General features: G+C 49.1%; 1 protein-coding gene across 1 annotated transcript in view; it reads right to left on the bottom strand.

Moving 5' to 3' along the window:
• Nucleotides 1-14536: 14536 nt before the first annotated feature.
• CTNNA1 (catenin alpha 1) overlaps nt 14537-16218 on the bottom strand; it is a gene marked incomplete at its 5' end in the record, with an annotated part of 117221 nt that continues 115539 nt past the window's right edge. Inside the window, one exon of the mRNA XM_032847546.1 lies at nt 14537-15752. Coding sequence (XP_032703437.1) covers nt 15465-15752 — 288 coding nt within the window. The remainder of the gene's footprint in view (nt 15753-16218) is intronic.

Genomic DNA, 16218 nt, shown 5'->3' with positions numbered 1-16218 from the left:
TTGTCTGTTGTGTGTCTCTGCAGACCAGACACAGTCCTGTGGTTGAGGGACTGTGTCTAGGAGCCCCCAGGTCACTGGGTAGATAGGCACCCCAGAGGTCCCTGATGACACGGCGGACGGACGGCCTGGGGCATCCAGTAGTAGGCCCCATGGGAAGGGTCTGGGCTCAGGAGTTGGAAAGCCCTGGCTGGGACCTCGCTCTTCCCCACCCAGGAGCTCTGTGACCTTGGCAAGTCATTTACCTTTCCATGGGCCTATTTTCTCAGCTGTCAGAGGGGAGTGCCATTAAGTGTGAGCAAACCTGCATAAAGCACTACAGCAGCGCACCTGTGCTTGTTCCTTCCCCCACCTTGCTCTGATGGAAGGTTGGTGGCAGGGTGGGGGGGTCATCTCACTGCCCTCTGTGCATGGAAATAGCTTTGAGGTCCATGGCAGTGGCACTCTGTCAGCCCCGGCAGCTTATGGGTTGGGCTGGAGCGATTGGTGCTGGGACCAGGGTGCTGAAAGGATTGGGAGTGACTTGCAGCACTCTGGAGGGCTTGGGTGTGGGCCTTGCTCTGGGAGGGGAGTGAGCTCCCTAAAACTGGAAGTAGGAGCCCAGGCCCGCCTGGCCCACCTGACAGGGCAGAGGTGCGTCTCTGTGCCCTCGCCCCTCCCCCGTGTCAGCCGAGGTACACTGCGGAGGAGGCCTTGGAGGCGGGGGCAGCCGAGCCTGGCAAGTCCCGGCCCCCACCCCACAGAGACTGAGTGCCAGGCTGGGAGCCTGCTGCAGGTTGCCACGGCAACTCCGGCCCTGGGCTTTCCTGATTTGGATTCTGGTGCGTTTGTTTTTCAGCCTTTCCCAGTGCATCACAGGCTCACTCCTGCTGCTTAGGCAGCCCCTCCTGGCCTCTGTGTAGAAATCTCCCCCATCCTGGCCTGACATGTAGAAATCTCAGTTTCACAGAGCTCATGGGGAAACCAAGGCCCAGACAAACATAAGGTAATGGGTAGCTTCCTTCCTTGCAGTCCTTTTGTTTGGCCTCCCACCCTCTTCTGCCCACCTCGTGCCACAACACATAGGAAGCTCACAAGAGAGTGGTCACCTGAACACAACCCTCCCAGGAGGGCAGGAGAGAAGCAGCAGCCTGTTTTGCCAGGGTTGGAAGGCTCGTGGTTCAGGCGTCATGGGGATCAGACCCAAAGTTTATCACGTATTGGCTATTTTCTGCCTTGTTGCCTTTAAAACCTTTAAATCGCCTTCTGATTATGTTTTACAGATGAGGAAATCATGGCTCAGAGAGGCTGCATGGTCATGTGAGGTCACACAGCTTTTGAGTGGCAGAGCTAGGATTTGGATCCAGCATGTTGCGGAAGGCTTGCATATGTGGCTCAGAAGGTGATAGTGTTGAATTTGATAGGCAGGCAGGGGCAGGAAGACCACGATGGATGGCAGAACAGCTCTGTGGTGAAGCAGGGCAGGGTTCAGAAAGGAGGTCCTGGGCCTGGCTAGGACCAAGGTCAAAAATCCCTTTAAAGATGGTGTCAGCAGGGGCGCCTGGGTGGCTCAGTGGGTTGAGCCGCTGCCTTCGGCTTGGGTCATGATCTCAGGGTCCTGGGATCGAGCCCCGCATCGGGCTCTCTGCTCAGCAGGGAGCCTGCTTCTTCCTCTCTCTCTGCCTGCCTCTCTGCCTGCTTGTAATCTCTCTCTGTCAAATAAATAAATAAAAAAAATTAAAAAAAAAAAAAGATGGTGTCAGCAGACTGGGGGAATTTGAGAGAGGAGGGTGGTAGGATGACGCTGTCCCTGCACATGCTGGGAATGAGGAGGGCTCAGGGTTGGGGAGAAGTCCAGTATGGGCCTCGTCCTGGCAGAGATGAGAGCTGAGGTTGTGGGAGCAACTGTGCCTTTGAGCGAGGGCTGGCGAGACCCTGCTGAGTTGTGGAGTGGGGCCTTTTGTTGGCCTGGGACAGTAGCAGCTGGGGCTGGGGTCCTTGAGTCCTCTTTGACCACCAGGATCTTATCTGGGTTGTTGGAAGGGGTCCCCATGGAAGGACTAACATGAGTGGAGGCTTAGTTGAGGACCCCAGTATCCCTCCACCCTCAGGCATGCTGCAAAATACAGCATTTAACTATAAAGAGGGGCCTCTGCTTGTTGAGCGTCTGCCTATGGCTCAGATCCTGATCCCGGGGTTGTGGGATTGAGTGCCATGTTGGGCTCCCTGCTCAGCTGGGAGCCTGCTTCTCTCTCTCCCTCTCTTCTTGCCCCTCCCGCTGCTCGTGCTCTCTCATTCTCTCAAATAAATAAATCATTTAAAAAAACCTAGGGGCGCCTGGGTGGCTCAGTGGGTTAAAGCCTCTGCCTTCGGCTCAGGTCATGATCCCAGTGTCCTGGGATCGAGCCTCGCATCGGGCTCTCTGCTCAGCGGGGATCCTGCTTCCCCACTTCTCTCTGCCTGCCTCTCTGCCTACTTGTGATCTCTGTCAAATAAAATCTTAAAAAAAAAAAAAAAAAAGAACCTAAAAGGAGACTTTGGACTATGAGCTCTTTGTGGGGAGTGGAGGCAGGGGTGTGTCAGTGGGACTGAAGGAGTATCTGGGGGCAGTGGTGCTGAGCACACAGGCTGGGTGGTTTACTGCTGCTACCCTGTTCTCCACTCCACATCCACAAAGACAAGACCTAGCGAAGGGTGAAGTTTGGTCTGTACTCCTCTTACTGGCCTCTGACTTTCTGGATCTTGAAGCAGAACCTCCTGGACGGAGGCAGCAGTGTGACCCAGGGCTTGGGCTCAGTCCCAGGCCCAGGCTTCTTGGCTGTGGCTTCTGATTCCACCATCCAGTTTATCACTGATGTGAGCAAAAAGGAGACTTTCTCTGTCCTCCTTTGGATGCCATCCTGGAAACTGTGGCCAAGAAGTAGGACCTGGGCTCAGAGTTAGGCAGAAAGTGGTAATGGGGTCTGTAGCCACCAGAACTCAGGGTGATGTGACTTTTGCCAAGGCCTAGACCCTACTCTCATCTTCTCCCACCCCTGACATGCACTGGAGCCTTATGGCAGGGACAGGACAGAGAGCTCTGACTGGATGACACCCTCTAGGCCCTGGATGGTTACGCTTCCCTGCTCCTCAGCAGGGCTGAATGAGGCCCTCTCTGGGAGGATGACAGGGCAGTGGGAGAGGGGTGGTCGTCTACCGTCCCCACCCCAGCCCTCAGCAGACTTGGTTTTCATTAATTCACTTGTTCATTTATTCTTTCATTCAGACTGTGTTTGTTGTGCACTTAGGTAGGTTCCAGGGTTCCGAGGTTGGTCAGTCACAAGCCCTGCTGTCAGAGAGTTCACGGTCTGGTGGGGGAGGCAGCAGTGGTATCACATGTACTCTGATGGGGGAGGCCTCTGTCAGTTGGAGCTGAGGGAGGGTCAGAGGAGGCCAGTGATAGCCAAGCTGAGAACTGAAGGACATGTGGAGAATAAGCCAGCTGAGGCAGCGGAAGTGTTTCAGGCCCAAGAAGATAGAGGAAGACCTGTGCTGAGGGAGAGTGGTCTGTTGGAGGACCCACGTGTTTAGTAGAGCTGAAAGAAGTGATGGGGTGAGGGGCCAAGTGGCCACATGGAGCCATAGGGGTCGAGGGGACCACTTTGTCCAGCACCTCATCAGCCTTGCTAAGGAGTGTGCCCTCATCCTGATGGGGGGGGGAAGTGAGGGCTGGCTTGCAGGCACTCTCCTGGCTGCTAAGTCGTTTGCTTATTCTTTCATCCTGATTTAGTACAATTGCATCTACCAGGTCCTATTCTAGGGCAGGAGGTGGTCAGAAGAACAGTGGCGGGAGGGGCGGACCAGGACAAGTACGTGAATGCTGAAAAAAATAGCGTTCTATAGCGTTCAAGCAGCAAATGCCAAGGAAAATGAAGTACAAGTTGGGAGAGTGTTAGGGGCTCCCTTTTTGGACCCAGTGGTCAGGGAAGGCTTCTCTGAGGAGATGCAGTGTGAACAGAAGGAGGCAAAACCGTGAGCCCTGTGGGTGTCAGGGCGGTACTTTGTAGGCTGGAGAGATGGCAGAGGCAGGTGTCTGAAGAGCGAGAGTCTCAGCACGGTGAGAGGAGTGAGCCCGGGCCAGGGCTTGAGGGCTCTCTTGGCAGTGGTGCTGCTGGCGAGCTACGGGCCGAGGAGAGACCCAATGAGACTGACCCTTCAGCAGGAGCGCTCTTAGTGCATGGTGAGAACAGACAGCACGGGCGGGGACAGTGGCAGGGTCCCAGCGCCGTGTCCGTGCAGAGCCGGGTGGGAGGTGATGTGGTTTAAACCCAGGTGATGAGGGCGAAGGCTGTACAAAGTGCTCAGACCCAGATGCGTTCTAAAGGCAGAGCTGAGAGGACGCACTCAGTGATGGCCTGTGGCTGAGAGGAGAGGGGTCAGGGCTCAATGCAGCCTCGCTCTGGGCTGGCACAGAGGGGCCTGTGGAGGTGCCATCTACGGAAGTGGGAAGGCAGAAAAGCAGGGGAGTACTGGGACCTGGTCACGGACGCTGTTTTGGCCGTATCCATATTGAGTTGGCCATTTGAGCCAGGGATGCTGACTGGCAGCCAGGGCCTGTCCGCGGCCTGGGAGAGAGACGGCCTGTGGGGAGCACGTGCCAGGCAGGCGTCCGAGGCACTGCAAGCTGCTGGTTCCACAGCTGCTGTCACAAATTCCACAAACTTATAATTCAATGACATATTAAAAAAATAAAAGTAATTTTTAAAAACCAGCAAAAGAAGAGTAATAGAAGAGCTTCTTGTAAACCCAAAGAAAATAGAAGAAAAGAAAGTAATAAAGATAAGGGCAGAAACCAGTGAAACTAAAGACAGCAATGTTAGAGAAAATCAAAGGTAGTTCTTTGAAATAAGAAGACACAAATTACCCATCTCAGGAATTAAGAGATTATCACTGACAGCTCGGAAGAAATGATGGACCAGTTCCTTGAAAATACTGTCTTTCATTCTATTAGTTTGCTCCTGCTGCTGTAACAAATGACCATGAATTTCATACCTTAAAACAACTCAGATTTGCTCTACTATAGTTCTGTAGGTCAGGAGTCAGACACTGTTCTCATGGGGCAAAACCAGAGTCATCAGCAGGGCTGCATTCCTTTCTGTAGGTGCTGGGTGGGATCCGTTTCCTTGCCTTTTCCAGCAACTAGAAACTGCCTGATTTCCTTGGGTTGTGGCCCTGTCCTCCATCTTCAAAAACCAGCAAAGGCCATTCAGCTGCTCATGTGACACTACTCTGATTTTCTCACCTGCCTCCCTTTTCCACTTTAAGGCCCCTGTGATTACATGAGGCCCATCCAGAGAATGAAGGATCATCTCCCTATTTTAAAATCAGCCAATGAGCAACCTTAATTCCCCTTTGCCATGTAATTACTCATAGGTTCCAGAAAGTAGGGTGGAGAAATCTTGGGGGAGCCACTGTTTAGCCTCCCACAAGGACAAATTACTAAAACTCAAGAAAAAACCGGTAATCATTTAGTCTTGTATGTGTTAAATTGAATTCATGGTTTAAAACCTTCCCACAGGGGCACCTGGGTGGCTCAGTGGGTTAAAGCCTCTGCCTTCGGCTTGGGTCGTAATCCCAGGGTCCTGGGATCGAGCCCCGCATCAGGCTCTCTGCTCAGTGGGGAGCCTGCTTCCTCCTCTCTCTCTCTCTGCCTGCCTCTCTGCCTGCTTCTGTCAAATAAATAAAAATCTTTAAAAATAAAAAAAAATTAAAAAAAATAAAACCTTCCCACAAAGAAATCTTAGACTCAGATAGTTTCCCTAGCAAATCTACCAGATAATACCAGTTCTACAGTCTGTTCCTGAAAATAGAAGATTCCACTCCCAAACTCATTGCAGAAGGTCAGGGATCATTGGGGAGGGGAGATCTTGCACACAGTGTTAAGGACTTTAGATTTTCCTAAGGTCCCTACCAAAATTCTCAGTGCAGAACTTGTCAACAGAATGTATTAGCAAATTGAATGTATCAGGGGGTTTACCCTGGGAATGCAAGGCTAGTTCAACACAATTCCCCATATTTAACAGACTAAAGAAGAAAAAGCCACACGCTCATCTCAATAGATGCAGGAAAAAAAATGACAAAATTCAATATGCATTCATAATAAAAACTCTCAGCAAATTAGGGATAGAAAGGAATTTGAAGGAACTTGATGAAGGGAAACCACATAAAAACTTATGACAAGCATCATACTTCATAGTCAAAGACTGATTTGTTTTTCCTCAAGATTACAAAGAAGGCAAGAATGCCAGTGCTCTCTGCTCTCTTTTTCTCTCCTTTTCAATATTTGTACCAGAAATTCTGGGCACTGCAGTAAGGCCAGAAAATGAATAGGCCTACAGATTGAAAAGAAAAAATTCACAGATGACATGATTGTCAAAGTAGAAAATACCATGGAATGTAGAAAAAAATCTGGAACTGATGGTGAGTTTAGCAAGATCACAAGATACAAGGTAACATCCAAAAATCAATTCTATTTCTGTATACTGGCAATGAACCATTTGAAACAAAGATTTTAAAAACAGTTCCGTTGGGGCACCGATCTGGCCCAGTCAGTGGGCGTGCGACTCTTGATCTCAGAGTTGTGAGTTTGAGACCCACCTTGGGTGTTGAGATTACTTAGGAATAAAATATTTTATTAAAAAAGTAAATAAGGTGGGGCGCCTGGGTGGCTCAGTGGGTTAAAGCCTCTGCCTTCGGCTCAGGTCATGATCCCGGGGTCCTGGGATCGAGCCCCGCATCGGGCTCTCTGCTCAGCAGGGAGCCTGCTTCCCTTCCTCTCTCTGCCTGCTTCTCTGCCTACCTGTGATCTCTGTCTGTCAAATAAATAAATAAAATCTTTAAAAAAAAATAAATAAATAAGGGGTGCCTGGGTGGCTCAGTGGGTTAAGCCTCTGCTTTTGGCTCAGGTCATGATCCCTGGGGTCCTGGGATTGAGCCCCACATCGGACTCTCTGCTCGGCGGGGAGCCTGCTTCCCCTCTTTCTGTCTGCCTCTCTGCCTACTTGTGATCTCTGTCAAATAAAATCTTAAAAAAAAAAAGTAAATAAAAAAATCAATAATAAAAATAAAAACAGTACCATTTACAAATACCACCAGAACAAACATGTAAATGAAACAAAATATTTGCAGAATTGTTATGCTGGAAACTAAAACATTAATGAAAGAAGTAAAAATTATCTAAATACACTTGATCCTTGAACAGTGTGGGGGGTTTGGTGTGCTGACTGCCGTGCAGTGGAGAATCTGCACAGAACTTTTGACTTCTCAGAAACTTAACTAACAGCCTACAGTTGACCAGAAGATTTACCAAGGACATACACAGTTGATTTACATGTATGTGGTTTATTAAATGTATTAGAATAGATGAGAGGAAAGAAAATGTTAAGAAAAACCCAAGGAAGAAAAAATACATTTACAGTCCTCATATTTATTGAAAAAAAAATCCACCTATAAGTGGACCTGTGCAATTCAAACCCATGTTGTTCAAGCTCAAGTGTAAATGGATTCATGGGTTGGAAGACGAGACACCGCCCCCAAAATTGATCTGTGGATTCAATTCAATCCCAGCAGGAATTTTGTTGACCTCAAGAGTGTGATGTGAAAATTTGTGTGGAGATGGAAAGGAATCAGAATAGCTAAAACAATCTTGAAAAAGGGAAGAAGTTGGAGGATGCAGACTTAGCTGATTGTAAGGCTGATTGCAATCTCTGGTTATCCAGGCAGAGTGGCGCTGGTCAAAGACAAGACACAGAAATGGAAGAGCACATGACAAGTTCAGAAGTAAACCCACGCAAGTATAGTTACTGAATTTTTTTTACAAAGGTACAAGGCAGTTCAGTGGAGAAATGTTTGTCTTTTTGATAAATGGTGCTGCAACAAGTGGACAGTCATGTTTTCTGCAACGAACCTTGACTTATACCTGTCATCTTATTTCACTCAAAATTTAACCACAAATCATTCAGAGACCTAAATGGAAAACTACACAACTTTTAGAGGAAAAGAGGAATGAAATCTTTGTGACCTTGAATTAGGCTAAGGTTTCCTAGTAAAACTCCAGATGCAAAATTCATAAAGCAAAAAATGAATAAATGGAAATACATTAAAATTAAAAACCTGTTCTGTGAAGGAAATTAAGAAAATAACAAGCCACAAACAGAAAAAATAAGTGAAAATCACATATCTGAAAAAGGCCTTATATCCTGATTATATAAAGAGTCCTCAGAACTCATCAAGGAAAAAAGTCAACCATAGGGGACCTCGGTGGCTCAGGCAGTTAAGCGTTGGCCTTCAACTCAGGTGATGATCCTGGGGTCCTGGGTTTGAGCCCCAAGTCCCTTGTTGGACTCCCCGCTCAGTGGAGAGTCTACTTTTCCTTCTGTCCCTGCCTCTCCCTGGGCTCGTGCTCTCCTGCTCACTCTCAATAAGTGAAATCTTTAAAAAAAAAAAAAAAGGGCAAGACATTTGAAAAGACATTACCCCCAGAGAAGATATACAAGTGACAGACCAGCATGTGAAGAGAGATGTTCAGCATCAGTAGTTGTTAGAGAAGTGTAAATTAGAACCACAAGACACTATGATCTACCTATGCAAATGGCTAAAGAAAAAAAAAAAACACAACACACAAAAAACATGACATCACATGCAGGTGAGGATGCAGAGTGACTGCGACTCCTGTGTTCTCCTTATAGGTACAGAATGCTACAGCTACTATGGAAAAGTTTGGTCATATCTTACTGAATTACATACTTCCCATATAACCTACCAGTCTCACTGCCTGGTATTTACCCAAAATAAACATCTAGGCTCACATAAAAACTTATACATAAATGCTTATGTCAACTTTGTTTAAACACAATGGCAAAAACACAACCTAGAAACAAAATGTCCCTCGGATGGACAAACTGTGGTCAGCGCATGCGAGGTGGCAGTCCTAATGGTGGGAAGCAGAGAGCAGGTGACCCCACGCGGAAGAAGCTGGACCCCAAAGACTACATATTGTGCGATTCCATTTGTGTGACATCCTGGAAGGCAAAACTGAGGGAAAGTATTTTGCTAGGACTTAAGGGGACGTTTCTACAACACTGGGGTAGGACAGGAACCTATGTGGGGGAGACGGCACTGTTCTGTACCTTGATTAAGGTGATTATATGACTCTATACATGAGGCAAATCCATAGAATTACATACCAGAAGTGAGTTTTAGTGTATGTAAATTCAGAATTTAAAAATGTGAAGGCAGTAAACACTCAAAACTCTTTCTTTCCTAATTACTTGATATTTGACCATTGTGATCTGTGTTCTTGATATTATAGGTGGCCCTCGAAAAGTGGGTTTGAACTGCGGGGGTCCACTTATGTGTGTTTTTTTTTTAGTTACATACATTATAATACTGTATATGTATTTTCTCTTGTGTCTTAATGTTTTCTTTTCTCTAGTTTATTGTAATATGGTGTATTATTCATATAACACACAGGGGCGCCTGGGTGGCTCAGTGGGTTAAACATCCAGCTCTTGGTTTCAGCTCAGGTCATGATCTCAGAGTTGTAGGATAGAGGATGGAGCCCCTGCGCTCAGCAGGGAGTCTGCTTAAGATTCACTCCTTCCCCTGCTGCCCCGCTACCCCACTCGTGCTCTCTCTCAAAATCTTAAAAAAAACCCCAAAAACCATGTAACACAAAGTATGTGTTCATCAGCTATGGTATCGGTAAGTCTTCAATCAATAGTAGGCTATTAGTAGTTAATTTGGGGGGGTAGTCAAAATTTATACGGGGACATTTGGCTGCACTGGGGGCCATTCCCCATTGCCTGAGTCATTCAGGAGTCAGCTGTACTTAAATCTGTCTGTCCTATCCAGGTGGTGGAAACTACGTAACTCTGTACCCCGGCACTTCTCTTCCCAGCTCCACCAACAGGACAACACGCTGGTGGCTGGAAATCTGATGTGGGAGTTCTGATGCCATGAGCTCAGGAAATGCTACAAATCCAGGCTTGATTTATTGTTGTGTTGATTGTCTAGACTTAACAAAGTGAGGAAGAAATGTTAATACTGCCTATTAAACTTGAAAGTGGGTCATCTATAGATAGCCCATAAAAATGGATGTCTCACAGTATTTGACAGGTATTATCTGAGTGAGCAAAGAAGTCACTCGTGGATGAACAAGTGCGATTCTAACATATGTTATCGTTGCTTCACTTCCATCTTACTCCTTAAGGTCAACATAGTAACAACCAACTTTGATGTCAGAACTAGACTCATTTGTCATTTGCAACCATAGGTTGGCTATGGATGCAGTTTCAACAAAAATCAGTGAAAGCCTCTTGTGAGAATCAGTTGGCTGTTAGGAATTTATGGGAAAGGGTACTGCATACTTGGTTAATTGTGAATTATGCGCTGCAAATTCTTGCGGGAGTGAAACATGTACTAAATGGACACGTATGCAGCCCCTCCCCTCTGCCCCAGGAAGCTGGTTGGCCAGCACTTGGCGGCATACTAGAGCTGGGAACTGTTGCAGACGGGGAGGACAGAAGGACCAAGGTGTGTGGCCTGGTTGCTTTAACATGAGAAGTCAAGAGGAGAAGGGGCTGGGAGAGATGAAGGGCAGGGGTCAGGGATGGGTGTGGGAGACCGGGGGAACAGAGTGGCCCCGGCATCACGTGCTACTAAAGGGGAGGAATGGGCAGAATGGTGTACGCTGGGGAGAAGGGTGGGCAGTGGGCCTGGAGGTTCATCTGAGTTCTGGGTAAGGGGGTTGCAGACAGGACTCGAGGGAAGCTCTTTGTATTGTCCTTGGTTTTAAACTTTGGAATCTAGGTGAATGTGTTTTGTCTGCTGCTGAGAAAGATGGAGGGAGGAGAACCTGGGAGGCAGGAACTAGAAGGGAGCATTGGGCACAGCCCTTGAGTAGGCTGGGGGCCTAGAGAGCCCCGAGGACTGGGCACTGTGGTGGGATGTGGCCGCTGCAGTGGGGAGGAGCTTGAGGCAGCTTCTGGGAGGAAGGCTGGGGGACAGGCCCCTGCCCTGCTCTCTGCAGCCCAGAAGGGATGGTCATCTGAGGCTGTAGGGGGACTGGGTCCTGAAGCTGGGAGGGGAGCTGGGCTCCTTGCCTGTTGTGGACTCAGTCCCCTCAGCTCTAAGGCCGGATGGGCAGTAATGGCACCAGTGGTCACAGGTGGATAGGATGAGGTGGGGGGCGGGGTGAGTGACGGCCTGACATGGGCTCTGGGCCATGTGTCCAGTACGTAGCAGCTCCTCCTTCAGTGGTGGAGCATTGAGTGGTGAGGATTCAGGCTGCAGAGGTGAGGTGCGGTCTTTGAGGTGTCTGGGGACCTTGGGGGCACTGCTGGGTGGTCAGCAGGGAAGGAGGAGGGCAGCCGCTGCCAGTGAGCTGAGGGGAGGAAGGCTCTGCAGTCCCTGGCATGCAGGTAGTGGCCAGGCCTCCCCTGAGGGAGGTGACACTGAGGGTCATATCTGCTTTGTCTGAGAAGCAAGAAGCCTCAGGATGCTGAGGGCAAACCACTTTTGTGGCAAAGGAGCGAATACCCCCAAGGACAGGGTGGCGTAGGTCTCCCCGGTGCTCAGCCTGGGCTGCGCAGCTTGAGACCATGGTATCTGATGATGCAGGATTTCAGGATTTCTGGGCAGGGCCTCTCTCTAGTGCCTCCTCACCTGCCCACTCTGTGCCTTCCAGTATCTTCTGCTAGATTGGTTTACCTCAATGAACGATTCAACAACTGTTTCTCAAGCATGTGCCAAGCCCTTTGCTGGGCAATAGGGTGAATGAGACCACCACTGTCTGTTCCCCAGCAGAACACAGGGCGGCCCCGTGGAAGGCCAGCACCCCAACAGTGCGAGTGGAGGCAGAGAGGGCCGGGCAGAGGCCCCGGGGAGGGAGGGAGGCCGTGGGCCAGTGCTTCCCACTGTGGTGCAGGGGTGACACATGTGAACATTTATCAGAATGTTACGTGACTGTGTACTGGAATAGAAGTAGCACAGGAACATGATTCCGGATATTGCTTTGGAGGTGGATTAAATAAGTTCACCTTTTTAAGTAATGGTATTAACGCTGGGACGATGATATGGCCAAGGATGATCCAGACCCAGGAAGAGCGCTGGGTTGTCCCAGGAACCACCGCCAGGAGGCAGTTTGGGCACAGAGGGTAGGGTCACAGTGCCAGGCCCTGCACACCCACAGGCCAGCAGGAGAGGTGGGAGGTCCCAGAGACTTGACTGGCAGAGGTTATTTCCAGAAGATCCTTTTCTACTAGGTGAGAATGGCTAATGGATGCTGGGGGCTGAGGCAGGCCAATTTCAGCAGCTTTGCAGCAGTCAGTCCAGGTGTAGGCTGGGCCCTTGGTCTGTGCAGGAGAGGAGTGGACGGGCTGAGGGGGTAAATAGGGATGGGAATGGGGACTGCCAGGGGTAGGCTGTAAGCCAGCAGGTCAGGTGATGAAACAACTGAGGCAGATGTGGATCGGAGCTCAGGGTGGAAAAGAGTTGTGGAGTGAGGCCAGCTGATGGCAACGGAAGCCATGGGAATGGCCCAAGAGTCCGTGTGCATCTTGAGTCTGCCAGGGGAGAGACTGAGCCAGGGAGGCCAGTGCCTGGGGCTGCTGCTCACTCAGTGCCTGGGGCCTTGGAAAGTAAGCAAGGAACGAAAGATTCCCACCCACATGGATGCATACACTGTGGAGAGAGAGGGCAGGGTACTATCAGGGAGGAGGTTTCGGGTTAGAGAACTTTCAGCAGGATACCTGGAGGCCCAGGGAGATATCTGGGGAGGGTGCCCTGCAGGCAGGCAGCGGGCACACACGTGCAGAGGCAGAATGACAGAGACTGGGGAGTAAAGGCCAGATGGGCAAGAGACCAGGCCCATCACCAAGGACTTTTACTGGGAGATGGAAGCCTCTGTAAGGACTGAGCTAAGAGAACGACACTATCAGACCTTTTTATCGGGGTTCCTGTGACTGTCGTGGGTAGTGGAGTGAGGGAACAGGATGACTGGGGAAGCCTGGTGGGAAGGTCACTGCAGTGGCCGGGATGCGCAGGACTGTGGGAGCCCACCCCCCCACCCAACATTTGCCCCATGTGCTGTCCCTTCTCACAGTGCACTGGGGGTGAGGGGGCAGTGGTTGATGTGACCAACACAGTACAGTGGAAGTGATGATTTATCACTTTTCTAAGATCAGGGTGGGGTTTTTTTTGTTTTTAAAAACCCTGTAGCTTCCATCTGCTTGCTGTTATTTTTTTCCAGCTGCCAATCTCTCTGGATCATTCCTTCTGGGGGAAGCCAGCTACCACGTTGTGAGCGGCTCTATGAAAAGGCCCACGTAGGATGGAGCCAAGGCCTTCTGCCAGCAGCCACGTGAAGGAGCTTAGAAGCAGATCGCCCAGCCCATCAAGGCCTCAAACACTGCAGTCCCATGAGTCCCCAAGTCAGAGCTTACCACTGAGCTGCTCCTGGATTCTTATCTTTAGAAACTGAGGTAATGAGTGTTTGTTGCTTTAGCTGCTAAGGTTTGGGGCAATCTGTTACACAGAAATAAATTAACAGTGTAATCACAGCTTAGACCAGGTAATAGTAAGCAGAAGCGGTGAGTTCCTAATAGTTGGACCCGCCTACATTTTGAAGAAACTGGACAGCTCAAGTTTGAGATGCTGATTAAGACATCCAAGTGAAGAATACAGGAGGCAGAGTAGTCAAGTTCTGAGAGCAGTCAGCATTTGGACGGTATTTAAAGCCAGGATTCTGGTTAAAATCCAAAGAAAGAGCAGAGCTAGAGAGGAAGCAGCCCAGTTACTGAGCCCTGGGACCACACAACTACGAAGAGGAGGAGAAGGGGCACATAGTAAGGAAAACCGGAGCCCAGTCAAGTGTTCCAGGAGTCCCGTGAGGGGCTTCAGGAAGAAGGCTGGGGTGGTGGGGAGGAGAGGTGGTGGGGAAGGAGTATTCACCTGGCCACTTGTATGGTGAGACGGAGGAGACAGGAGCAATGCTACTTGGTGGTGGGATGGATGGCAGCAGAATGGCCAGGACACAGCTGACCAAATTGGAAGGAGGAAGAAAACACAAGTACTATATTGGTCTCTTTGGGGCCCTGTGCTTCCGAAGGGTATGTGTGCCCAGGAAGGACATGAGGTTAAGGGGGACTTTTATATTTAGGGCAGCTATTAGCACAGTTGTAAGTTGGTAGGACAATTCAGAACAGAGTGGGAGACACCCCCAGAGATATCATGAATGCCTCCAAGGTTCTGACCTGCACTTGAAGCTCCAACATCAGAGTTCCTGGGGAGGGTGAAGCCCTCCCCAGGTGGGGGAGGGGGAACTGGCACATAAGTGTCAAAGCCCTGACAGCTGTCAGCTTAGAGGCACAGATAGTGTTTCTGGCTGGGCAACCCTATCCCCAGGGCAGAGGGACACCACGAGGGACCAGGGCACCGCAGATGCTCTGGGCAAATCCAAGAGATGTTTAATGTAAAACCCGACCCACTAGAAGGCAAAGAAAATCACCTTGGCCTCTCAGACTTGGTTTCATAGTGGACTTTACTGGGAAAAGTTAGTGTAAAAAACATTTAAATTCATAAAATTTAAATAAGACAGCAAAACTATACCTTTTAGCTATAGTAATCGCTATAGTAATCACAAATAAGGTAAAGTCTAAATTATTGCTTAAGCAAACACTATTTTTTGTCAGGCTTCTGTTGCAAAGCCCAAGGCAGGAAACACTGCAATTATTAAAAGTGAGCCCAATGATGAATTTGCATTTGAAGCCGAGAAAGGGGAAAAAGTATGTTCCGATTAGGGCATCACAACATTCTAGTCTGAAAAAAGCAACTTTATTAATGTCCTGCAGCAAAGTACATTAGTAATTATAACCAGGCATTAAAATTCTCATTTCACGTCATAAAGAGAGTAACCAGTTTTCTTCATGATGCATTATGTTCTACTGAGCTTCGTGTGGTTTGTCCCCCCAAAACCTTTCTGGGAACGCTCCTTCTCCAGGCACAGCTTCCTAAGATGCCCAGGTAGCTTACTCGGGAACATCTTTGGTCATGTGACACCAGCCAAACCCCCAGAACCCAGGACTGGTGGAAGCCACCTCCCTAGCCAAGACTGATTCTGATCCCCGCATCTCAACCCCTAATGCCACACTGAAAACTCGGTCAAGAGTGCCACTATCAAGTTAATGTGGGTTTCTCTTTGGTTATGGAATTATTTTTATTTAAACTTACAAAAAATATAGCTAGAAATGTGCTCCTGAATTCCAAAAGTATTTCTGACCAATTTAAACACAAGTATGTCCTTACCAAATTCACCACCTGGACAGGTTTAAAATCTGCCTATTTCCCTGTGGAATCTAATATCAGTGTTCTATTTAGCAGATATATTTGAGTGAAGAGCAGTGACTGATCTTTAGAAGCCCCAAGGGGTGGGGGCAGCTGGCAAGGTGGCCCTAGATGCTGTCCATGGCTTTGAACTCACTTAGGGCCTGCACAGGGTTCACGTGCTTCTTCTGAGATGCCCGTTTAATCTTGGTCTGTGTTTCATCCTGCTTCTCTCTCTTCACCAAGGGCTTTTTCTCAGGTGCCTTCATCTTCCACGACACAGCCGGGAGGTTGAGGGAAGCCATGCCCTGAGACTTCTGGTATTTGGTGGAGGCCACGTAGGATGCCTTCACTGTCTGTACCACCGCATTCATCAAGTTCTTGGCTGCCTGGATCAGGGACATGGCACTGTCCACCTGAGAGGTACAGACAGGGTGGTGAGTATCATAGGCCTGACCTCCAGCCCCATGTACACTAGGAGTCTGGGCAGTAGCCACATTCCTGATTTGCTCTCCCAGTGGCTACTGCCCTGATCCAAGAAAGCTTAACATGCCTGTTTCACATACTTAGAAGTCAAGGGAGTAGTATCAAAACCACAAGGCACCATCACCTTGCCTGTCCCCACCCCTTCCCAAATCTTTACTCAGACTCAAAACCCAGAGAAGGATCAGTCTGAGTGACTGCGGAGCTATAACCAGCAGTGACAAGGAGGCTTCCTAGACAGAAACCCACCACTTTCAGTCATGACCTAGGGACCATCAGGATGTCCCACATACCATGGAGTCTTTCAAAGAAAAAGCCCTGAGATCAGCAGAAGCTACAGGGAACCCAACAGGCCAAGCAAGAACTCCTCTCCCCCTGGCCCAATGTGATGAGGGGTTC

Source organism: Lontra canadensis, unplaced genomic scaffold (assembly GCF_010015895.1).
Source record: "Lontra canadensis isolate GAN:19392208 unplaced genomic scaffold, GSC_riverotter_1.0 scaffold189, whole genome shotgun sequence".
In the NCBI taxonomy this organism is placed as follows: domain Eukaryota; kingdom Metazoa; phylum Chordata; class Mammalia; order Carnivora; family Mustelidae; genus Lontra; species Lontra canadensis.
Note: the sequence above shows the minus strand (reverse complement) of the source record. Positions and strands in the feature narration are given on the sequence as shown.